General features: G+C 41.7%; 1 protein-coding gene across 3 annotated transcripts in view; it reads left to right on the top strand.

Moving 5' to 3' along the window:
• The window catches only part of MID1 (midline 1), a 331,223-nt gene that overhangs the window by 249,743 nt on the left and 57,507 nt on the right, over positions 1 to 23,973 (top strand). For all 3 annotated transcript variants that reach the window (XM_060233957.1, XM_060233958.1, XM_060233956.1), the window contains exon 3: positions 12,976 to 13,071. In XM_060233957.1, the coding sequence (XP_060089940.1) occupies positions 12,976 to 13,071 (96 nt within the window). The remainder of the gene's footprint in view (positions 1 to 12,975; positions 13,072 to 23,973) is intronic.

Below are 23,973 nucleotides of genomic sequence, written 5' to 3'. Positions count from 1 at the left end.
GGCTTAGAAAGCATTACTAACAACAAAGCAAGCGGAGATGACGGTATCCCAATTGAGTTATTCAAAGTCCTAAAAGATGATGCTGTTAAAGTGATGCACACATTATGTCAACAAATCTGGAAAACGCAACAGTGGCCATGGAATTGAAAAAGATTGGTTTATATTCCAATCCCAAAGAAGGGTAATGCCAAGGAATGTTCAAACTACCGCACCATTGCACTCATTTCACATGCCAGCAAGGTCATGTTAAAGATCCTACAAACTAGGCTTCAGCAGTATGTCAATTGGAAACTACCAGAAGTTCAAGCTGGATTTCAGAGAGGTAGAGGAACTAGAGATCGAATTGCCAACATTCGCTGGATTATGGAGAAAGCATGGGAGTATCAGAAAAATGTCTATCAGAAAAGTATCAGAAGTATTTAGAAAAGCCGAAATTAAGATTGCTGGGGAAACATCAACAACCTCAGATATGCAGATGATACCACTCTAATGGCAGAAAGCGAGGAGGATCTAAAGAACCTCCTGTCGAGGGTGAAAGAGCAGAGCACAAAAGTAGGCTTGAAATTCAACATTAAAAAAAACAAAGATCATGGCATCCGGCCCCATCACATCTTGGCAAATAGAAGGGGAAGATATGGAAGTAGTGACAGACTTAACATTTCTGGATCCAAGATCACTGCAGATGGTGACTGTAACCATGAAATTAAAAGAAGTTTGCTCCTTGGGAGAACAGCTATGGCGAACCTGGGCAGTATAATAAAAAGTAAAGACATCAGCCTGCCAACAAAAGGTCGTATAGTCAAAGTGATGATATTCCCAGTAGTAATGTATGGCTGTGAGAGCTGGGCCATAAGGAAGGCTGAGCGCAGAAGAATAGATGCTTTTGAACTGTGGTGCTGGAGAAGAATCTTGAGAGTCTCTTGGACTGCAAGAAGATCAAATCAGTCACTCTTAAGGGAAATCAACCCAGACTGTTCCCTGGAAGGTCAGATGCTGAAGCTGAAGCTCAAATACTCTGGCCACCAAATGAGAAGGGAGCACTCCCTGGAGAAGATCCTGATGCTGGGAAAGACAGAAGGCAAAAAAAGAAGGGGACAGCAAAAGATGAGATGGCTGGACAGTGTTACTGATGTAACAAACATGAATTTGAGCAGACTTTGGAGGATGGTGGAAGACAGGAGGGCCTGGCGTGACTTTGTCCATGGGGTCGCAAAGAGTCGGACTCGACTGTGCGACTGAACAACATCACAAGTGTATCTCCACCAAATAAGCTTCCTTTCTTGGGTACATATATGAACTATTTATGTTAGGAGGGAATGGAGTACATGTCTCTTATATTCCTTTACTCCTCCAGTCTGCTGGTGCCTGTAAAACTTCAAGAAGTATAAAAGGGTTATAGTCCGCTGGATCTTTCCATTGCTTCTGCCAGCCTCTAATCCTCATCAACAAAGCCCTTCCAATGTTACAGTGACCTCTGAGAGAATATTCCATTTTTTCCAGAAGAGATGAGAGACTGGCTCAGAGATGTGCCAGCAGGATGCAAAAAGCCATTCTTCATTGTTTTCCAGCTTTTTAAAGAATATGCCATGTTGGGTCAGACCAGTGGCCCCTCTAGTTCAGCATCTTGTGTTTTTGTTTTTAGACAGGAACATTTTTTTTTTGTTGTTCAGCATCTTGTTTCATGAAGTGGCCAACCAGATTTTCCCAGGATGTTTACAGGTAGGGCATGGTAATCCAGACCTCTCATGTTGTTGCCTCTGGAACTAGTACACTAGAAGTTTGTTTCTTAACAAGTAGGTGGGATGAGTATGGCAAAGGGTGAGTTTTGTCTCATTTGTCAACAAAAGAAAGCACCAGAACGGCAAGAGAACTCTATTAGGGGACATGCTACAAAACATGGGAATTCACTCAAGTTGACCTACAAGACAACTACCAGGAAAACCACAGAGATTGCTACCAGTATTTGCTGGTAGTCTATGATATTTTTTGAAATATGTGGTAACACAACCACTTAAAAATAAAATAAATGAGACTGTGACAGATGCAATCATGAAGCTTGTTATGTTGTGGTTTTACCCACCAAACTGTATTTGCAGTGTTCAAGAAAAGGAGTTTAAATCATTGTTACTGCATGAAAAGTTTTAACAGCTGCAGATAACCAATATAAAGATAAGTGTTGCCCACACTCTTAGTAAGGGAATAAAGGGTGAACCACACATCTGGTTCCATACTTTAGAGTTCTGATGAGAAGGATTGGTGTTTAAAGGTCTTGCATGTTGTGTTTGAGAGGGAAGGCAGCACAACATAATTGGACCTCTTCAGATCTCAGGTGCTAAACTGGATCAGTACCTGGAAGGGAGACTACAAAGAAAGACTCTGCAGAGGAAGACAAGAACCTCTGCTTCTCACTTGCCTTGAAAGTCTCTTGCTGGAGTTGCTGTACGTTGACAGTGCTTTACACACACATGTTGTATTTGCTCAAACAGAAGGTATTCAGCAATCCCACGCTCACCTTATGAAATTAATTTTGAACTTTGTAAGTCCATGCTCCAGAGTGCTTTACACTTCAGACAGCAAGAGTGACTGAAGTGTACAACACCTGTACAGGACAGTGATGTAGCACAGGCTTGTGTGAATGATCTGGTCACAGCTTTTAGAAGATTGGAAATTCAAGTGAGGCAACTAAGCTTCTAGGAAAAAGATGAAATATATTCCAATCCAGGAAGGGCAGGAAGTGTGGCTTTGCAAGTGGAAAAAAACAGCAGCAGTATTTTTTAAAAAAAAATGCTTCCCTGGAGAGGTTCTGTACAGTGGTTAAGAAACTGAAGAACCTATTATTGCTTATCAAGAAGTGTAATTCCCCCCCCCACACACACACACTACTTTGTAGTACACAGAGACCTGGAACACTGATTCAGTGAAAGAAAAGAGAGGGGATTGGTGGGAAAGGATGAGCAGTACATTCAAGAGAATACAGCAGAGGAAGTCACCGTCAGTATATCACTACAATTCCTTATACTTTCTAAAGGACATCCAATCTTTGATAAGGAATTACCAGGAAATTCTGAGGACTCGGATATGACACTTCAGGCAAAAGTCAGTATGCCCAGATTAGAGTCTTTGGACCTAGCATGATGCCCTGAGTCCAAAGTCTCAGTTATCAATGATGGGAGCTTGGATTATGAATGCAGAATTTGATCTTGAAGACACCTAGGAACCTTTTTGTGGTTTCCTAAATATTATGTTATAGTTTTAATTAAAGGGAAGGAGTTGTAGTAATTATATAATCATCCCTACCAGTGGGTGGTGCTGCTGCATGTCTGAGTGCTTGGGTTGGTTCTGTATCAGTTTTGGTTGTTCTATTGAATGTGAAACAGTAGTAAATGTTTTTAAAAATGTGTGCTGAAGCGTTAAGAAAAATCTACTTACTTCTATCTGCTCGTTTCTCAGAGCCCTTACTCTTACCCATGCTCAAATTAAAATGCCAAAGTGCAAAACCACATTTTAAGGATTATTGCAGATTTTTCAGTTAACTGTTAATGATTTCTAACATCGATAGAGAAAGAACTTTTCTGGATCTGGATCATTCTGCCCAGCTCCAACAAAGGATAAGTGGCAGTTCTGTAGACTCTGAGGTGACTGTATGGCAGCCTGACTGGCAATTTGGTAATTTGATCTAGGTTTAATGAATGTATATTTTCATAAGTGAGAACTCACGACAACATGTTGTATTGTATTCCCTCAACTGCCTTACATTAGTGCATTTGTTGAGTTGGCTCCAGTCAGATGCAGCAAGAGCTGGAGTGGTATGCAACACTCCTGCTTGTGTTGGGGGAAGAGGTTTCAGAAAGAAGTGAAAATTTAAAAAAGAGTCTTTCCCTTCACAAACCTCCCCATAGGTGGTATAGGTGATAAAGCACTTGGGTTGAGTGCTGACTGCCCCCAAACTTTAATAGCAAGGAGGTGAAAATTTAAAAAGCCCCCACTCCTGCTGTTAAGAAAAGTTTTGGGCAGGCTGCCAGACCTCAAACTGAGTTCTTTGTTTACTATGTAGTAGAGGGTTTTATTGAAGGTGGGAATAGGAAAAGATGTTAATGTCTTTCTTTCTCGGTCACCAAACTTCCATTTTCCCGCTGCAAGAGGTAGGCTGCTGCCTGTTTCTTTGGTATCTGCAGATGGAAGGAAGAATCTCTCAGTCATTCAAACACTGAGAAGTTTGGAAAACAGGCAGACATCTTATTCCCGCCCCCCCCCCCTCAAGCTTTCTGAGGGCCAAACCAATGCCTGACTCATGGACACCACTACCTTTTAGAGTGGAATTTGGGCCATTTAAAAATGCCACAAAGACCAGATCAGTAATGTCTCCTCCTCCCCAACCTTTTTAAAGTGCCAAAAACAACCTGTTTCAGAACTTGAAAAGGCAGGGGAGACAAAAAGGTTGTGAGCTCTATTATGGAAAAATATCTGGAGATTTTTAGGGTGGAGCCTGGGACAGTGCAGTTTGGAGAGGGGGAGGAACCTCAGCAGGGTTTAATCCTATAGAGTCTATCCTTCAGTGCAGTTTTTTTCTCTATGAGAACTGATATCTGTAGACTGGAGATCAGTCATAATTCCAGATCCCCATTCCCCACCAGAAGGTTGGCAACCCTAGGGGACTGGGGATTCTACCATGTTTCGGGCCAGTCAGGCCCTCATGGTAATTTTAAATGGCCTGAGTTCAGCTCTAAAATGCTAGTGGCATTCATAGGTCCAACCCTGAGGCTCAGCACATATCATGAAATTCTCCTCTCTGCTTTACTGAGGAAAGGTGGATTAGTCTAAGTCTCATAAGGGTTTTGAAAACCAAGAATTTGCTGCTTCAGAGTTAGGAACTTAATCTCCATGCCCCACTCTTAAGACAAAAGGCTCACTAAATTTAGCCAAATGGCAGTTGGGACAATTGAAGGACAATGACTTTCTTTGGGTTTTGTGACGAGAAAATGGGTGTTTTCCTACATGCATGGATGTTTATCCAAGTGTGCAGCAGTTTTCTACTGGCTTACAATTGACCACATTTTGCTGCTCTACAGATCAACATTGGGGGGGGGTGCATTTCTTTCTACTGTTGCAGAGTAGATGCACAAGAAATGGTAGGAGGGGGTTCCAATTTTTCTCTTCCAAGTTCTACATACTCTAAAAGACTTGAGCAGGTTAATTCTTTATTTTTTTATGTCTTTATCATTCCATATGCCTGGAACATTCCTTATCAGTCCAGTTTGTGGAAAGGAGGAGTCTTTATTTTTGGTTAATTTACACAGTCATTTTTTCTCCATACCTAAAATCCCCCTAAAATGTGTAGAAATTCCTTACCTTGTGGCTGTATTATGAAGCTGTTGAGTTTAGCATGGGGCCAGCCACATTACTATGACATATGTTTTAAACATATTCTGAGGACAGAATGCTGGCATACAGATTTTGTAAATAAATAAAGATGATGGTTGTTATGAATGGACTAACTACCTGGATAGAAGGGAATGGATACAGGAGCATAGGGTTGCCAAGTCTCCGCCCCGCGCCCCCCTCCCCCCCCGCCGCCACCAGCAGGGGATCATGGGGTAGGGTTACCAAATCCAGATTGAGCAGCTTTTAAGAGATTTGGGGATGGAACCAGGGAAGGACAGACACCTCAGTGGAGTACTATGCCATATAGTCCACCCTCCAAAACATCCATTTTCTCCTGGGGAACCAATCTCTGTAATCTGGAGATGAGCTGTAATTCCAGGGGATCCCCCAGTTCCACTTGGAGGCTGACATCTCTATGTGAGTATCAAAAAGGGCAAACCAAAGTTTAGGTCCTAGTGGCTGGGAACTGCTCAGAATAGTTTTACTTATTATTTTGTGGGATTTCTTGTTTAATACACTTGGTCACATCACTTTTCAGAGAAATACATTAAGTAGAAACAGTATTTATATGATAAGAATAACTTTAAATGCAAGAAGGAAATAAGTGGAAGCACCTGCCAAAATATTTTATTAAAGCTGCATAATCACTTAATCACCTTTGCTTTTCCTAACACTTTATGTAAGATTTAATAAAAAAAACAGGATAGTATTTTATGACATACTGAGAAAAATATTAATTTAAACTGCAGTTGCTTGATAAAAGTGCTAAGAGTAATGGCTCTCTTATACTACATTTTAATAAAACTTAGTTTTAACCTTTTAATTCAATTATATTTCTTTGCTTTTTTTCTTTGAACAATTCGGTAATGATCAAATTGTCCTCTATTCAGACATGTCAGTAGCAGTGTTATTGGCTTTCAGCATTATGGATAGCAAGTTTTGGACATTCAGAGCTTGAGTTAAATCGATTGAGTTAAATTGCAAAAAATGAAAATAGTTTTGTGGAAGAGAAACTACAGAGAGCTTTGAAATACTGCAAAATTATATGGCATGACTCTCAGCATCTGCTGAATCAAAGAATGTGTAAGGTGGCCAGATCCAAGGACTGAGATAGGGCTGAATAGGATTTGACAGAACTAGTAAAAGCAGAAGAAAAACATGAGATAAATCCTGACCCTTGTGGTGGTGTTCAGACATAAACCCGACTGATTACAAAGTCCTGGATCTAGGAGACTAAAAGCTGGAAAGTCTGAATATTAACATAGTTCATCTAATGCCACAGTACTATGAGTTTCAGATGTAGTGTCATACCCTACAAGATGTCACAAATGAAATAAGGCCATGCTAGTATCCTCTCTCTTTTTATAACAAGAATCACTGCCAGAGTTCTACCATCATCCTGCCATTATTGTACATTGCTGAAAGTCCTACTTTCCCAACTCTATGCCATACAAAGTTACTTTGCAATGGCATGCTCTTCACTGATGTTTGTCCTTTGGGTTAAAGATACGCTAGGCAGGCAAGTGTAATTGTAAATTCAGGGCTTTTTTTCAGCAAGAACAGAGTTCCAGCTTGCTTGGCATTTGGAGGTGTGACCTAATATGCAAATGAGTTCCTTCTGGGCTTTTTCTACAAAAAAGCACTGTGTGAAAGAATAGTGACATCAGGGAGTGTGGTCTGATATGCAAATGAATTCCTGCTGGGCCTTTTCTACAAAAAAAGCCCTCTGTAAATTATTCATGATGGTGTATTTAGGACAGTCAGAGTCCCAACAAGACACTAGCCAAGACCGTCATTGTGTCAACAAAGTGGTTGCATCATTGCTTTTGGATCTAGGAATTGGATCATAATCATTTGAACAGGAGTTTGTAGAAAGGGGGTCTCTGTCACCAGGGCTGGCTCGCCCACTAGGCAAACTAGGTGGTCACCTAGGGCACCAGAAGAGTGAGGGTGCCGAATTGGGCTCCCCCATGCCCCAAGCAAGTACCTAGTTTGCCTGTCTTCTCCGCCTGCCCCCGGTCCCTTCTTTCCCTTCCCGTCGCCCACCCAAGCTCGGTGCCTGCCCTCTCCTTCCCTTCCATTTGCACCCCCCGGTGTGCCGTCCACCGCTCGTGCCTCCTTCACCGGCCCGCCACCACTGCTACTGCCGCCACCCACCTCTCATTTCCCTTCCCATTATCTTCCCGCGCGCAGTCACAGCGTGCCGCTCCTAGGCCCTTCCAGCTGCGTCACAGCTTGTGTCTTATCTTTTGAAGGATGGGCTGTGATTGCGTGGGGGGGGGGCGACGGGAAGGGAAGGGAAAGGAAGGAAGGACGATGCAGCAGTAGCGGCGGCAGGCTGGTGGAAGAAGCACGGGTGGCAGGCAGGCGGTGCAGTGGGTGGGGATGCAATGGAGCACGGTTCTGTGTTGCGGCGCAGCAGGGAGCACCTGCCTAGGGCGCCACATACCCTTGGGCCGGTGCTGTTTGTCACATTCAGCTACCCTTCCACTGAAAACCACTGAAAGGATTCAGGAATGCTTTCAATTGACATTTTCCCTTTTTATTGAGCAATGAATGAATTTTTTAAAAATCTTGTTGCCACAATGTACTGTGCATTTGCATTCAAATTCACATCTGACTGTATTTCACATAATATTTAGGAATATGGTCCTTATTTAGATGCTAGAACAAAGGTTTCAGCAAGCCTGGAAAATCTGTATTTCATTCTTTGTCTAAAACTGGAGCAACAATGTAAACTGGTTTTTTATGTTTCTTTTGTGGTTTGAGGAATGAGTATTACTAGTTGCTAATTTTTTTAAGCGTTAGTAATCGGAAGGAAAAATATATTAACATAATTTGTTCTTGCTGGGATTTAAGTGATGTATGTCCAGGTGTAAGATGTGGAAAGTCTGTTAGTAATTTAAATACATTATCTGAGCTTAAATAATGTTGTAATATGTCTCAGAGGCCAAACAGCATCATCCCTGAATAATGTTTCTGTGCAGTGTTTCTCCAAGTCACATAGCTGGGGGCTCACAGCATTCAGGAGTGCTCTCAGTTTGTCCAGCCCAACTTGCTGTTTGCCTGACTCATTTCAGCTTGTTGGCAGAACAAAAAACAACTTCCCTTCAGCTGAGGGCTGCATGCTAGAAAGGAGGTTAGTAGCAGAAGTGTTGGTTTAAACCAGATTTCCCACTCTCTAGAAGTCTGTCATGTACTGAATATCTTAAGGGAAAGAGGCATAGATCAGGAGAAGAAAAGAAGAGAATCAGGTTTTCCCCTCATTTAAAAGCAGAACTGGAGAAACCTGATTATACTATAACTGCATCTGTTCTTATGTAAAGCAGGATTGGGAATGAGTATCTGGGGTTTTTTTTTTTTTTTAAAAAAAATCAAAATGGAGAATTTTGGCAAAAGGTATAAGAGCCCACACTTTGTTGTGCCTTATCTCACTGTGTAAAGTACTTACTTTCAATAAGCTCAGTGCATCCTCCACAGACAGTAGGCAGTAATTGTGTGGTGGGGAGTAAACTAGGCATGACCTGGAGAAACATGCAGAAGTTGAATATAAATGAAACTAACGCAGTGTTCATGAATCATGTGTGTGTTTATATTCTGTACTGTGATGGAGCCACTGTCCTCCCACCTCCACATTAGGTTTCCAGAAAGGACACTTTCAAAATCAGTGCACCCCCCCATCCCATGTCTCAGTGCTTCCTCTCTGCCAGAGGAAAGAATACCAAGTAAATATTCTTTCCACTGTTTGTAATTTTGGTGGGTAAGAACCCTTGAATGAAGGCTACAATCCATGAATTCTTTCAAAAGAAAGAGAAGATAATACACAAGTTACAGAATACACATACAACAGTTTTCTCACTTGGTTGTTCTTTGTCCGTTAAGTAACTCATATATTGTGTCTTCATTGTTTCCATAACAAGGATGGCATTTTCTATCAGGTTTAAATTTGAAAGGAAGCTTCTAGATGTTGGTATGGTTAACATATAACAGATGACATTGTGTTTTGTGATGAAACCAATTGAAATGATTTTCACATTGAGGAGTAACTCTGATACTGTGATATAACAAAGAAAATAAGCAAAATTAATCAGACCAACTAATTGTTTTGTCCACTTCCCTATTTGTCACGAGAGTAGAAAATATTGAGAGTAGATGTCCAGGCTAGCAGCACAGTTTTGCCCAAATATGAGAGCATCCCAGCAATGCACTGACTTCACTTCTAGTACATGTCAGCAATAATGTTGCTGCATTAGGACATGGGTGCCATCTGTCTCAATTTTTCTAACCATTTCCCACATGCACACCAGCCAGCTAATTGGCAGTGGGCAGCTGGCGGTGGAGGATCCCCTATGCCCAGAGGGGGAGGTAGGAGCCCTAGTTGCCAACCTCCCAGTCAAGTCTGGCCTTCTCCTGGAATTACAAAATACAGATCAGACTCCACAGATTGCTCTGACCTGGATGGCCAAAGCTAGCTTGATCTCATCAGATCTTGGAAACTAAGCAGGGTTAGCCCTGGGTAGTACTTGAATGGGAAACCACCAAGGAAGACTAGAGTTGCTATGCAGAGGCAGACAGTGGCAAGCCACCTCTGAATGACATCATCATAAGTCAGCTGTTACTTGATGGCACTTTCCATGACCACCACACAGATTGATTCCCCTGAGAAAATACCAGCTTTGGAGCTTGGACTCAGTGGCATTGCAACCTTGTTGAGTATTCTCCCCTTTCCATACTCTACCCTCCTTAGGCGACCTCCCCCAAATCTCCAGGAATTTTCCAAGCCAGAGTTGGAACCCTCACTGAATCTCTTAACTACTATATTAAACCATCATGTATTGTTTCTCAAGGTAATATTTTTAAATTGTGATACCACCAATCTAAACTGTGATCACAAAAGTGACTTTACTAGACATAATAAGGCCAAAGTAAAAACCCAAAGATAAATTTCAAGTTCATGAACTAGTACCAAAATATGTATAACAATCTGAAAGGCAGAAAACCAGCTGCAGGAGTAAATTCTAGCAAAAGGATTAAATATTCGAAAAGAGCTGAAGAAGGGCATAAAGGAATTTAATTATTTTTTTAAAGTTTTTCTAGGAAAAAGAGGCACTTGGGAGAAAAGAATTCCATTAGCAAAAGAAACAGATTAAATTACTGGTGATTCAGCACTGAGCTGAAAGGACACTGAGCTCCTTTCAGCAGGAAAAAATGTTGGGCATGATGAGTATCATCCTTTTTCTTATACAGAATAAAAACTCCATTCTTCATGTAATTTTATTTAGTTGAGGGCTGCTGCAAAAAGGTGGCCTCAGAGACAGATTGGCCTAGAGTAAACAAGGGCCTGATCATGCAACAATTGGTATCAAATAAGTTTTCTTTCCTGTGTCAATTAAGTGTTAAAGGTGTTATTTTTCAGTTGTGTTTTCTTCTGCAATGCAAGTTAAAATAATGTCATTAATGTTCCTGTTGTCTACATTCTTGCTATGTAAGAGTCTGAAATAGGGTTGCCAGCTCTGGGTTGGGAAATACCTGAAGATTTTTAAGGTGGAGCCAAGGGAAGAGACCTCAGCAGGGTGTGCCATAGAGTCCATAATCCAGGGCAGTCATTTTCTTCAGGGGAACTGATCTTGTTCACCTAGAGATCAACTGCAATAGTGGGAGATCTCCAGATGCCACCTGGAGGTTGGCAACCCTTGAACACCAACAGCCAGTAAGACAAAAGGGGCACAGGACTGGATCAGAATAAGAACATCAGACATTTCCTATGATACATGACTTATTTGTTCTTGGATATACAGTTTTAGTTCCGGGGGTCCTAATCACTTAGATCATTTATTAACCCCTTTCGCCATTTCTGCCACAGGAAAAAAGAAGATAAATATCTATTAAAAGCATGATAATGCCCATACTTGGAACTTGACTATCAGTCAAGTTGGAACTTGGAACTTGACTGTCAGAGAAAGTAACCCTTTGTGTGTTGGGGCCCCCTGTGAGCATCTTGCTGCATGGAAAAAAGTCACTTAGACTACATGTAGCACTGGTCCTTTTTGATGCCTCAAAGAAAGATTAGAATCAAAATATGAAGATGTAGAAACAATTTTATAACAATGTGCCTACCTCTTATATCTTAGAAGTACTGTATTCCTTAATTCTCCACAAAATAGAAATATCCAGTTATCACAATGTTTATATAAGATAATGCACATTTGTATCTAATAACATTAAATGAAATAAATTATATCAGATAAACCAGAAACAATTTCTGAACTAAAAATATTTAATGCTTTTATTTCTTATGTTACTGTGTTGCACATACTATTTATATCAGCCTGAATCCTCAGCAGAGATCTCCCAGGCAGCATAGGATTACAGAGAGAGATGCAATCTTGTTGAAAAAGGTTGATTGCTTTACCAGAAAAAGCAGAACATTAGCTAGCAAGAAGAGCACAATAAACACTTTTAATTTTCAGCAGATTTTCCACTAAAATGGTTCAAATGTAACTTCCTTCAAGGTCTTCACCTCAAGAGCATTCTTTTGAAAATGCAGTGACTAATAGTGGACCTCCCATGGATGTACATGTGCAGATCCCTTATGTGAAAAAAGACTCATAGTTTGAGAATCTACAAGCAATTGAACAAAATTGACCATTTGTACTCCTTGATGTCCTTGGTTTTTATCAAGTGATATCCAAAATACACAGATTTGAGTAATCTGAAATCAGTAAATGCATCCCTTTTGTCTGTAGTCTAGTTCTGCTTTCCCTGTCTGATTTCAGAGTGGTAGGTGTGTTAGTCTGTTACGGACAAAGATGAGAAGCAGACTTTTAGCAGTTTCAAGCCTAAACACAACCCAAATGATAGGGAGCAGAGTTCCACTTCTGTAATGGGTTTTTTCCTCTCCCTGCTCAGTATGCTCCACCAAATGCTGTTCCTGGGCATGGAGGGGCTCTCAGGTGCACTTTGGGATGTGATGCGTCTGCAGTGGGAATCAGATCAAATTTTTCTCCCATTACATGAACAGAAATATTCTTCCACACATAAGAGCAACCTTTGGATCTTACATAAGCAAATTTATTACCTTTTCATGGGTTGAAGTTCATGTCATCAGATATTATGAAGTATGTCTATACTTGATCTTTCTCCTCCATGGACACTCTAAGTGATTTACATTGTTTTCCTATCCTCACAACAACCTATGAGATAGGTTAGGTTGAGAGTGTGTGACTGGTCCAAGGTCATCCAGCATGACAGTGGGGATTCCAGCCTTGTTCTCCCAGATCCAGATGTAATCTCCCAGATCGCATACTTCTTGAATATACACATACTCATATGGAGGGAGGGAAGTATAAGCAGTGAGATCCTGGAAAAGCCAGTGATAAACACATTTGTAAGGTACTTCAACAGTCTTATTTACATTTCTCATGTCTAGTGCCATATATTTATATATTAATAACTAAGCCTGTTTGCAACATCCCAGAGTGCCCAAATATCCACAGAACTGTCAGCCTCTTCAGATGGATAGCATTCCATAGACTTATGTGACTGTGCAAAATAGTTAATTATTATTTTCTTTATTCTCTTTTTCCCCCCTAGCAAAATTTGGAAAGTAATCTCACCAACCTTATCAAGAGAAATACCGAACTGGAAACACTTTTGGCTAAATTAATTCAAACTTGCCAACACGTTGAGGTAAGTATTCCCACCCCCCACCCCCTAGACTGTAGCATTTAATATCTGGAAGTATGTTTATGTAAATGAGCAAAAACTCAGTGGTAGAGTACATGTTCAAAATTCAATCAGTCACCAGCATCTGCAGTTAAGGGTGATGAGACCTCATTCCATACTGGATGGGGCAAGGTAGGATTATAAGCTTTCAGGTAGGACAGAGTTCTTCAGGAATTAAAACTCATTGCCAGACTACAGAGATCAGTTCCTCAGGAAGCAATGGTGGTTTTGAAGGGTGAACTCAGTGGCATCACATCCTTGCTGGGTTTCCCTCCTTCTCATACTCTACTCTCCGCAAGCATCACCCCAAATCTCCAGGAACTTTGCAATCCAGAGTTGGCAATTCCATAAGGGCCTTTTCTCTTGCAAGGTTAGCTGTATTGCCATCAGCAGTGGTCGAGGGCAGATATAAAATCCCTCAAGCTGAGAGAGTTTGTCCCTCTAGTGTTGGTGCAATAGAGACAACAATACATGTTTTACTTCATTGCCTGATATATAATGATATTCGTTTTACGTTTATTTCTCCAATATTATCAAAAGGTTCCAAAATCTCCAACGAAGAGATTATTAATACATTTCTTTCCAAAGGGAACCCGGAAATAAGTAAAAAAATTGTGAAATTCTGTATTCAAGCAATGAAATTGTGCTCCATTTATGTTTCTCAAGAAACTGTGGGAAGCTGAATTGCATAACTGTCTTACTAGAGCTGTAAATCTATGTATTTAATTTTAGTAAGTTTTAATCATTTTATTGTGTAATCATTTTCTTTGTGTGTGATTGCTGTGATATTTATATATTTCTATACTGGCTGTGGGCTGTTAATAAATCTAAATCAATCAAACCCCATAATATATGGAACTGCAACATGTGCATTAATCAGCCAAATAACTTCTGCAGCTGTGTGTGGATCTAACAGGAATCTAGAATCCTCTTTGTAGAGTGATTTGACAAATGTAACATGACTCACATAGCATTTCAAAATTAACAGGCCATATATTCACTTTTTATACATTCACAGGTTTATACGTCTGGTATATATTGTATAACACAAACAAAAGTTTGTGTACCATTATACATACAAGAACCTGTCAGTTTTTGATAGTTTATTGTCTTCAAGCCTGTTAGTACAAATGAAGAGGACAAAAAACAGGGCTTAATTTTCTTAAATAATACAGAGTACCATGCATTCATAAAACATGGAGGTGGCACATTGGAAGCCACATCTAGGCAGGAGAAATTAATGTTTCTAATATTTTTTAAAAATCTGCTATTGCTACTATTTTCAAATAATATGATACTAGGAAAATATATTATTTCATTTCCTAATGCACAACATATGATAGTTTAAATATTATGTCTCATATGTGCCAGATTTTATTTTGGAGAAGGGGGATATCCACTATAATAGCAAAATGCTGGCATTGGGTGACAGACCAATAAAAGGTGCCAACTATGCCCCTTTCTTACCATTGGTGGATACCTCAGGCAGATTTCTATACAGTAAATTTACACTGGTGGGCTGTTGGCTGGATGGAATATAAATATATCTCTGCATTACATAGTTTGCTATGATTGTGCTACAAGTGTGCTTATGGCTGTATTCCCATGCATTTTTGTTTGGAAAAGCACCATGAAAATTGTTAAAAATTGTTGCCCCCCAAGGACGAAATAACGAGACAGACACTAAAATTGGGCCACTTTATTAATTAACTCCATAAACAGCAAGGGTACCCCACCAGAGGCGGCCTGGCCAGGGCTAGGGGTCACCGCAACCACTCCCCTGCCATATCGGGCGAGAGACCCAGCCCCCCAGCCAAAGCTGAGTGCCTCAGCTCCCTCCAGGGAGGCCCGCACCAGAGGGCCCAAACCCAGACGCACGTCTCGCCAGAAAGCACCCTCTAGCCGAGTCTCCCGGCAGTCTGCATTCTCCACCCGGGTCTTCAAACCCCAGGGTTGATCATGCCAGACCCCAAAGTCCCCAAAAGGGGGATGCTTCACAGTCCTCCCCGGGCCACATAGTGCCCTAAACCCCAAAAACCTGCCACTAAAGTGACCGCCTATTTAACAGCACCTCCCAATAGCCAAATCCACAATCCACTGCAATGCTATGTAGGGTAGGCGAAAAACACACCCTGACCAGTGCCAATCAGCCAGGGTGCGAAAAAATTCCTACCTGGCTCCTCAAAGAAGCAACCAGCAAAAGCCTACATAACATACAGGGCGGGAGGGAGGGCCAAAGACGCGCCCGACACAGACTGAGAGGAGCGCAGGTCTGGCTGTCAATCAGCCAGACCTCACTCCCCAGCCTGCGCGCCAGAACGGGCGCCCTCTGTCTCTCCCCATCCCGGGAGGCAAACTCGTGCCTTTGCAGCCCAGCCACTGCGCAGCGGGCTGCAGGCACCCAAATGCACTAAATTGCTAGCCTTATTTCAGAGTACACCTTCCTGGCACAAGTACGTAGGGGTTAGCCTTAAGGGGAAATAGTCATATGCATAGGCAAATATGCAAACCAACAAATAAAGGTCCAGAAAATATCAGCATTCATTAGCAGAATATTTTCTACTAAACGATATCTAGAATATAGTTCTGAACAAATTCTCTGTGTCCTTGTTATGAAGCCTCTGTTTACATCCATGATTGTTTTATTGAGCATGTTCAGCAAAAGAGATGTCCTGAAGTGTTTTTCTCTGTTTAAACAGATAAGTATGTTTACTCTCTAAGATATTTTACAGAGAATATCCATCCAAGGTTTGTTATAAAGAACTGTGTATTTGATTTGCAAAACTAAAGTTGTTGTTCACCATGACTCAACATTTACTAAAAACTCCCATTTTCTAAAAACACTCAAAATGATCTTTCTATTTCAGCTAATTCTGGTGAATCATTGGGGCCTCCTTGCTGAAGCTCATATTCTATTGTGCATTTTTTGGGATTAAATTAATGGCAAATTATTTTACTCTTTATTCATACACCATAGAAAGTGTGTCTGAGTAAATATATTTAAGGTTGAGATTTCAGTGTCACTTGAAATTATGTCTGTAGACTGGATTCCTCTTTCTGATTTCTGTTGGGATTAAGATTTTTCTTCTCCTTGGCTTAGTTTCTAAAAATAACCTACATATAAATTATTTTCCTTTTTAGTTATATCTCAAACCTGGCAAATCTTCCATTTAAAGATACTGCTGCCATACTGTAAACAGATGTATTGCTGCCTTTGATCTTAATTTTACAGATTGCTCTGAATTGCCAAGAAACAACAGCTGCATAGTTCATACATCACTTCAGTCCATTCACAGTAAAATCACAAGGAAGCCAAATTTACCTTATTTAGGTACTGACATTAGAAGCAATACCAGAAGTTCTTATAAAAATTACAAATACTGCTGGAATAATTTTACTTATTTATCATTTGTAAATTTTAAAAGTTACATTGGGCTACATCCAGACTAAGTTGGAAATTTTGGTGGGTGGGCATTTTCCCCCTTCTTGCTTTAGAGCCCTTGTCTGTCATTCCTCAGGGTTTGCTGTCCCTCAGGAGCAGTGTTTAGTAGAGATCAGTGGACTAAAGTTGCAGAGGTGAGGCAGGAAATTCCCCTTCTGCCACTGAAAAATTAATCTGGATCCAAACCAGTTACTAGAATAGGCATTCAGTTTTAAAAATGATTTCTATGCCACTGGAGTCATGGCCACATTGGGAACATTACTGGAGCGTGGCAGACTACTAGGGTTGCTGGGTCCCCTCCTGTTCATCGGCAGGGAATGAGGGAGTTGCCAGATCTTCATTGTACCTGTGTCCTATCCTGAGAGATGTCAGTTGTGGGGCCAGGAAAATATACCCTGCTCTGTGTTCTGCAGGACTACCTAGTGGAGCAAAATATAGACCTGGCATGTGTGTCTGAGACCTGGGTGAGGGAAGGTGAGACTGTCATGCTGAACCAACACCCCCCCCCGCCCCGCTTTCTCAGGCTTTCACCAATCCCACACTATAGGGTGGGGGGTGGGATTGCTTATCTGGTTGCTCCTCTTTTTCAGAGCACTGCCCACACCAAAAATTTCCGGTATTGAATATGTCAGCCTAGTGTGGGATGCCAAGGAGAGTTTAGCCATCTGGCTTGTGTACTTACCTCCTAATGCACCAGCAGATACCCTTCAGGGTTTGTTGGAGGCTGTATCAGGCTCACCTATGTTATTGATCCTGGAAAACTTCAATTTACATGTTAATGTTGTGACTTCCTCCAAGGCCAAACACTGTCATCCATGGTGGCACTGGGGGTCTCCCAATTTGTTTTCGCTACCACACATCAAGCGAGTCACATGCTGGACCTTATTTTTGGCATGGGAATAAATGTAGATCTGGAAACTGCTGATGCAGTGCTGTGGTCAGACCATTGTGTCCTGAAGTCCCAGCTGAGCATGCTTAACCTGCCCTGTTTAGGTGGCGAGTAGATTTATGCTCACCCGTGGAGAATAATGAAACCTAGTTGGTTCCAGAATGCCTTGTGGGATCCAGTGATCCCTGGTGGTTCATTGGATGAGCTAGTGGAGGACCGGCATATCTGGATCTCTGAAACTGTCGATGAAATTGCCCCTGGCATCTTCTACACTCTCATGCCAAACTAGCCCCATGATATACCTCAGAACTACAAGGTGTCACAAGGGGTGATACACTTGCCAATGTTGTTTAACATCTATATGCCCCCCCAGCTGGTCCAGGGGGTTGGTCTGGGCTGTCACCAGTAGGCTGATGACATTCAACTGTATCTGTTGATATATGGCCAGCAGGACTCCATTCCAGATGTTTCAGACAGGGCATTGGAGGCTGTGGCTTGATGGCTATAGCAGAGCCAGCTCATCCAGTGAAGACGGAGGTACTGTACCTGAGCTATGGGGTCTGGGAATCCATCTCCCTGCCCTCAGTGGGCACCATTGATACTGGCACCCAGGGTAAGGAGCCAGGGGGTGATCCTGGATGCCTTGTTCTCCATGCAGGGCCAGGTGATCACTGTTGCTAAGTCAGCCTTTTACCATCTATAGCTGTTCAGAAAACTGGCTTGATTCCCCACTCCTCCACTTGCAGCTGCTGGAATGGCCTTGGGTTAGCCATAGCTATCACAGGAGTTGTCCTTGAAAGGGCAGCTGCTGTGAGAGCTCTCTCAGCCCCACCCACCTCACAGAGTGTCTGTTGTGGGGGGAGAAGATATAGGAGATTGTAAGCCGCTCTGAGTCTCTGATTCAGAGAGAAGGACGGAGTATAAATCTGCAGTCTTCTTCATACACATATAAACATGAGGTATATTTGTTAATCAAAGGTGCTAGACAGATGTGCAGTCAGATCAAAAATTATCATAAACATTCATACATTCTCCATTGCTTGTGAACTGTGTGAGCTCTGTAGGACTATATGCTCTGCAGCTCACATCTACATTAGTTGAGGAAGAGATTTTCATAGGGAATGAAAGTTTAATACGGTCAAAGACCAATCAATTAAATACAAATAATAAGATACAGTCAGGCAATACTATAATGGGAATAAAACATACACAGTATAAAATATAATTAGGCAATACTATAATGAGAATAAAACATAGACAGTATAAAATATAATTTCCTCCCCAAAACACTGATTAAATTCCAGAACCAAGATGTTCAGTTGGGTATTTCCCTTAGGAATTGCTTCCGGAGACTTATAGCTCGTGAAGCAAATTTTGCCACACATAAAGTGGTTCCTTTGTTCCTATCAGCCAATAATTTGTCTAGCTGAAATCTAATATTTCTTCCAGGGACACTGGAACAGATCGGGAGTATATAATCGGCCCTAATACGCTGATATAATTTACATTGGAATAATACATGCTCCCTATCTTCCGGTTTATTGTCCTCACAATACACAGTCTCTCCTCGTATAATTGTCCTGTGTATCTGACTTCAATAATAGCTGACGGTAACATATCAAATCTGAGAAGAGTAAATGCTCTCCTATACTCTGCTTTGTCAAGATTTGCAAGTATGGCATCAGTGTTATTTTATGTAACTCCTCTATTCCTGGTAAATAACTTTTAAGCTGATTCAGATCATGATGTCTTTCGACATCCAAGATCCTCTGTTTAAGAAAGGGTTTAACCAGATTATGCTCCATATTGAGCAAAAATTGTTTAGATAGTCCATAATAGCCCAACTTGAACTCCGTTTCTCTGATCCACGGAGGAACAAACGAATCTCTTACTATCAGCCCCGCCAAACTGGTGGGCTGAATCATTAGTTTGTACCAGTAGAGAATAGCAGCAATCCACAATCTTGCTTTCACTGTAACCATACCCGTTTCTACTCTGATAAGTGAGTTGGGAGCACATGGAGGGACTTGTAATATATGCCTAAGGAATTCAGATTGCACTTTCTCCGCTAACTGCCAGAGATGCTGATATGGTGTTATACTCAAAGGTGCCCCATATAACATTTGGGCGAGGGCCTTGGCCTTAAAGACCTTGACTGCAGCCGCCACGTTCTGCCCCCCGGAGGTCCAGTAGAATTTCTCTATGGCTCCTGAGCTTTTTGCTTCACTAGTTGTGACATAGTCCACGTATGCCTTCCTGGCCCCTGAGGCCTGAAAAACTACCCCTAAATACTTAAAGCAGCATGTCTGTTCAATAGCCCTGTCGTTTATCTTCCAATGATATACCTTAGGTCTATTTGCAAAGGCTAAAATTTTTGATTTTGAGTAATTTATTTCAACCTGGTTAACTTGACAGTAATGCGCTAGAATTTTCATTGCTCTCTTTAGCCCAATTGGGGTCCTAGAGATCAGCACTGCATCATCCGCATATAGCAGGATCGGGATATGCCTATCTGCAATCTTTGGAGCATGGACCTCTGGACTACTTAGATGTTCCCCCAGATCGTTTATAAAGAGGTTGAACAAGAGTGGGGCCAAGATGCAGCCTTGCTTAACTCCCTTCCCTACTTTGATAGCTTTCGTGAGATGTCCCTTCGGGTTTATCCTTGTCCTGATCTTGGTGTTCCTATATAATGCCTTTATCAATGCCAGTAGCCTCTGATCGATTCCCATCCCTCTCAATTTTTCCCACAGTATGTCCCTCTGTACCATGTCAAAGGCAGATTTGAAATCTATAAAGGCAGCGTATAGGGCAGCGGTGCTGTTAGAGGAATATTTGGTAATAAGATGGTCCAATACTACACAATGGTCCAAAGTGGAACATCCCGGTCTAAACCCAGCCTGTTCTTCTCTCAAGATGTTATTATGCTCGATCCACTCCCACAGTTTCTCTTTAAGATGGCTGGCATATAATTTGCTTAGGATACTTAAAAGACTAATAGGTCTATAGTTATTTGGATCATTTCTATCTCCTTTCTTATGAATAGGTACAATAATTCCAGTATCCCAGCCCGAGGGTACCCTCGCTGTCCTGTCTATTTCAGAGAATAATTTGGCGAGTACTGGAGCCCACCAGTCAGCGTTTTCTTTAATCAGTTCAGCCAGGATTAAGTCAAGTCCTGGTGCTTTATTAAGCTTCAAGGCTCCAATTAAAGATTTTATTTCTGAAGGCTCAACCGGAGGCCACTCTGGCAATTCCTGACAATCCTCCAGGGAGCAAACCACTTCATCTGATGTCCCATACAATGCCATATAGTAGTTCTCCCATACTTCTGGAAGAATAGTATTAGTAACCTGTGTGGAGAGTCTACCTGAACCACTATTTACCAACTTCCAAAATAGTGACGGGTTTTTAAATTTAACGGTGTGTCCCAGCTGTAGCCACACTAGTTCTTTTGCCTCTTTCTTCTTCCTGACAATTAACTTTTTATATCTAGATTTCTGTTGTTTTAGTTGTTCTCTATTGACTGCCTCTGGATCCACCCTATATTTCAAATAGATTTTACTAAGCTCCTTCTTTGCCATCAAGCATTCATTATCAAACCAACCATTGTTCTTCCCTCCTCTCCTTGCTGAACTAGATATCTGCCCTTCTAATGGGGATTGAAAATGCTGAATGAGATCCTCATATAATTTGATGATCTCTCCCCCTTCCTCTGAAAGCCTGATGTCATTTGCTAATTTAGATATGTGCTCTTGCTCGAGAAATTCCTGCATATATTTCCTCTTTTGGTCGTCCCATTTGATCCTAACATGTTGCCCCCCAAATTCGTTGTTCCTCAAGAAACGGTCCTCAATGCGGGGATGAAGACTGGGGATTGCAATAGTCAAGATGAGAGGAATGTGAACACTGCCACAATAGGTGGCCACCTCAAATGCTTCAACACATGGTTCCCTAAGACAAGAATGTAATCAATTACACTTAACCTAGTTCCAGACCAGTAAGTGTATTCCCCAGGATGATCATTAGTGTGGGAACCATTTAAAATTTTTAGGTCCAGGGCCCTAGCCATGCGAGCTAATAGACGACCAGCATAATTGCACTTTATATCTTTAGATATTCTTTCATGGGGCAAATTGGGCAACTCGGCGAACTGAAAACAGACATCGTATCCCCTATTTAAAGACTTATCATCTTTTCCCAATCTAGCATTAAAATCACCTCCCACTATAACATACGCTGTCGGGTATGTCCTAAATAACTCCTCCATATAAATCTTCAAATCTCTCCAGGCAAGCTCTGTGTGGGCTTTGATTTTAGTGGGGGGAATATAGACATTCAAAAACAAACAATCATTTTTTTTTTTAAATTTGGGGATCACAGCCATTGCCATTCTGGTATAGAAAGGTAGTTGGATGACTTGGACTCTCAGAGCTGTTGATATCAGTATTCCCAAACCTCCCTTGGCTCTACCTCTCACCGACGGCTCAGCCTGCGCTTCATATATGTTATATCCGTCCAGAGTCATAGGCTCTAAAGACCAAGTCTCCTGGAGGAGTATAACATCATATTTCTTCATGAAGTTCTTGGCATCTGGTTCCCTAGATCTAGCAGCCCGTCCCATGATGTTCCATGATATTACAGAGAGAGAATGGTATGTCAAACCCTCCTTGTGTTGGCTAGGGGTCAGTCAATCTGTCTCTATTGCGTCCAGGACCCCATTGGCATCCTGGAATACACATCCATTGTGGGTTGCCAAGTCCAATTCTAGAAATATCTGGGGACTTTGGGGGTGGAGCCAGGAGATATTGGGCAGAGCCAGGAACAAGGGTGTGACAAGCATAATTGAACTCCAAGGGAGTTGTGGCCATCACATTTAAAGGGACAGCACACCTTTTTAAATGTCTTCCTTCCATAGGAAATAATGAAGGATAGGGGACCTTCTTTTGGGGCTCATAGAATTGGACTCCCTGGTCCAATCATTTCAAAACTTGGAGGGTACTTTGGGAAAAGGCACTAGATACTATACTGAAAATTTGGTGTCTCTATCTCAAAAAACAGCTCCCCCAGAGCCCCCGAAACCTCCAGATCAATTCCCCACTATACCCTTTGAGAATCGATCTCCACACAGGGAATAATGAAGTGTTCAGCAGACGTTTCCCTCCCCCCCCCACCCCATTTCTGGTGACTCTGAAGCAATGAATTAGCATCTCTACTCACGAGTTGCTGCCAACTTCTTCAAAGTAACACAGACACACCATCCCAAGAGGAAGCCTTTCAATCGGAGACTGAAGCCTTCAAAGGCACATGGTCCTCTGGGGGTGGGGCTTCCCCCTACCGGCCAGCTGACTGGGGGCGGGAAGGAGCCTGGGAAAGCGGAAGAACCCCCGCTGGGACCTGGGGATTGGCAAGCCTAGATGTTCACAAGCCTGAAGATCAGTTCTACAGAGCTGATATATGTGCTGAGTTGACTTGTGAATCAGTGTTTCACTTCTGTTTTAATGCTATGCAAGTGAATACAAGTTATGGATAGGTTCACAGGGCTTTTTTTATACTAGGAACTCCTTTGCATATTAGGCCACACAACTCTGATGTAACCAATCCTCCTGGAGCTTACAGTAGGCCCTGTACTAAGAGCCCTGTAAGCTCTTGGAGGATTGGCTACATCAGGGGTGTATGGCCTAATATGCAAAGGAGCTGCTACAAAATGAACCCCAGGTTCAGACATGCTCATGCTGATTTACAGAAGCCCTTGTGGCAGAATTATACATTGGGCTAGATATGTAAGAGAGATCCATAATCCTTTTGTCTGTGGATTGTTGGATCCAAGCTATTATAAGAGGACTTTTTTGTAGCAGGAACTCCTTTGCACCCCCTGATGTACCCAATCCTCCAAGAGCTTACAGGGCTCTCATTACAGGGTCTACTGTAAGCTCTTGGAGGATTGGCTACATCAGGGTTCTGTGGCCTAATATGCAAAGGAGTTCCTACTACAGAGAAAACCCTGATTATAAGAATCATGAGGTTGACATTTTAAAAATGGCAGCCCTGTATCAATTTCTCCTTTTTTCTCTAACACACAGTACATTTACACCTAATTTTGCACCATTACATTGTATCCTTCCTGCCCCACCACTCATTTTCCTTCATCATTGTCTTTCGTTGATACAAAACTGAGGCCAGAAAAATGAATTGTAAGGCTGCCATTTTTAGTAGCCATGCATAAGCCAGCTGTTTGTTTCTCAGGCTAGCAGAAACCAGCATATGAGTATAAATCCACTTTTTCATGAGACTTTTCTGAGACAGATCACCTTTCTTGTGGATCCTTTGAATATGGATAGTCCCACTGGAGGCATCTGCATCTGAGATAAAATTATAATTTTTGTTTAAAAGTTATGAATTTGAGCACTATGAACACATGTCTTTCCCCGTTTTTATGGAACTCTGTTTGAGGGGGAGCATTTTAAAGGTTTTAGTAATTTATGAAAAGCATGTATTATTTAGTCAATAGAATGAAGTTGTTTCAGTCTGTTGC

Source organism: Heteronotia binoei, chromosome 3, assembly GCF_032191835.1.
Source record: "Heteronotia binoei isolate CCM8104 ecotype False Entrance Well chromosome 3, APGP_CSIRO_Hbin_v1, whole genome shotgun sequence".
Classification (NCBI taxonomy): Eukaryota; Metazoa; Chordata; class Lepidosauria; order Squamata; family Gekkonidae; genus Heteronotia; species Heteronotia binoei.
Note: the sequence above shows the minus strand (reverse complement) of the source record. Positions and strands in the feature narration are given on the sequence as shown.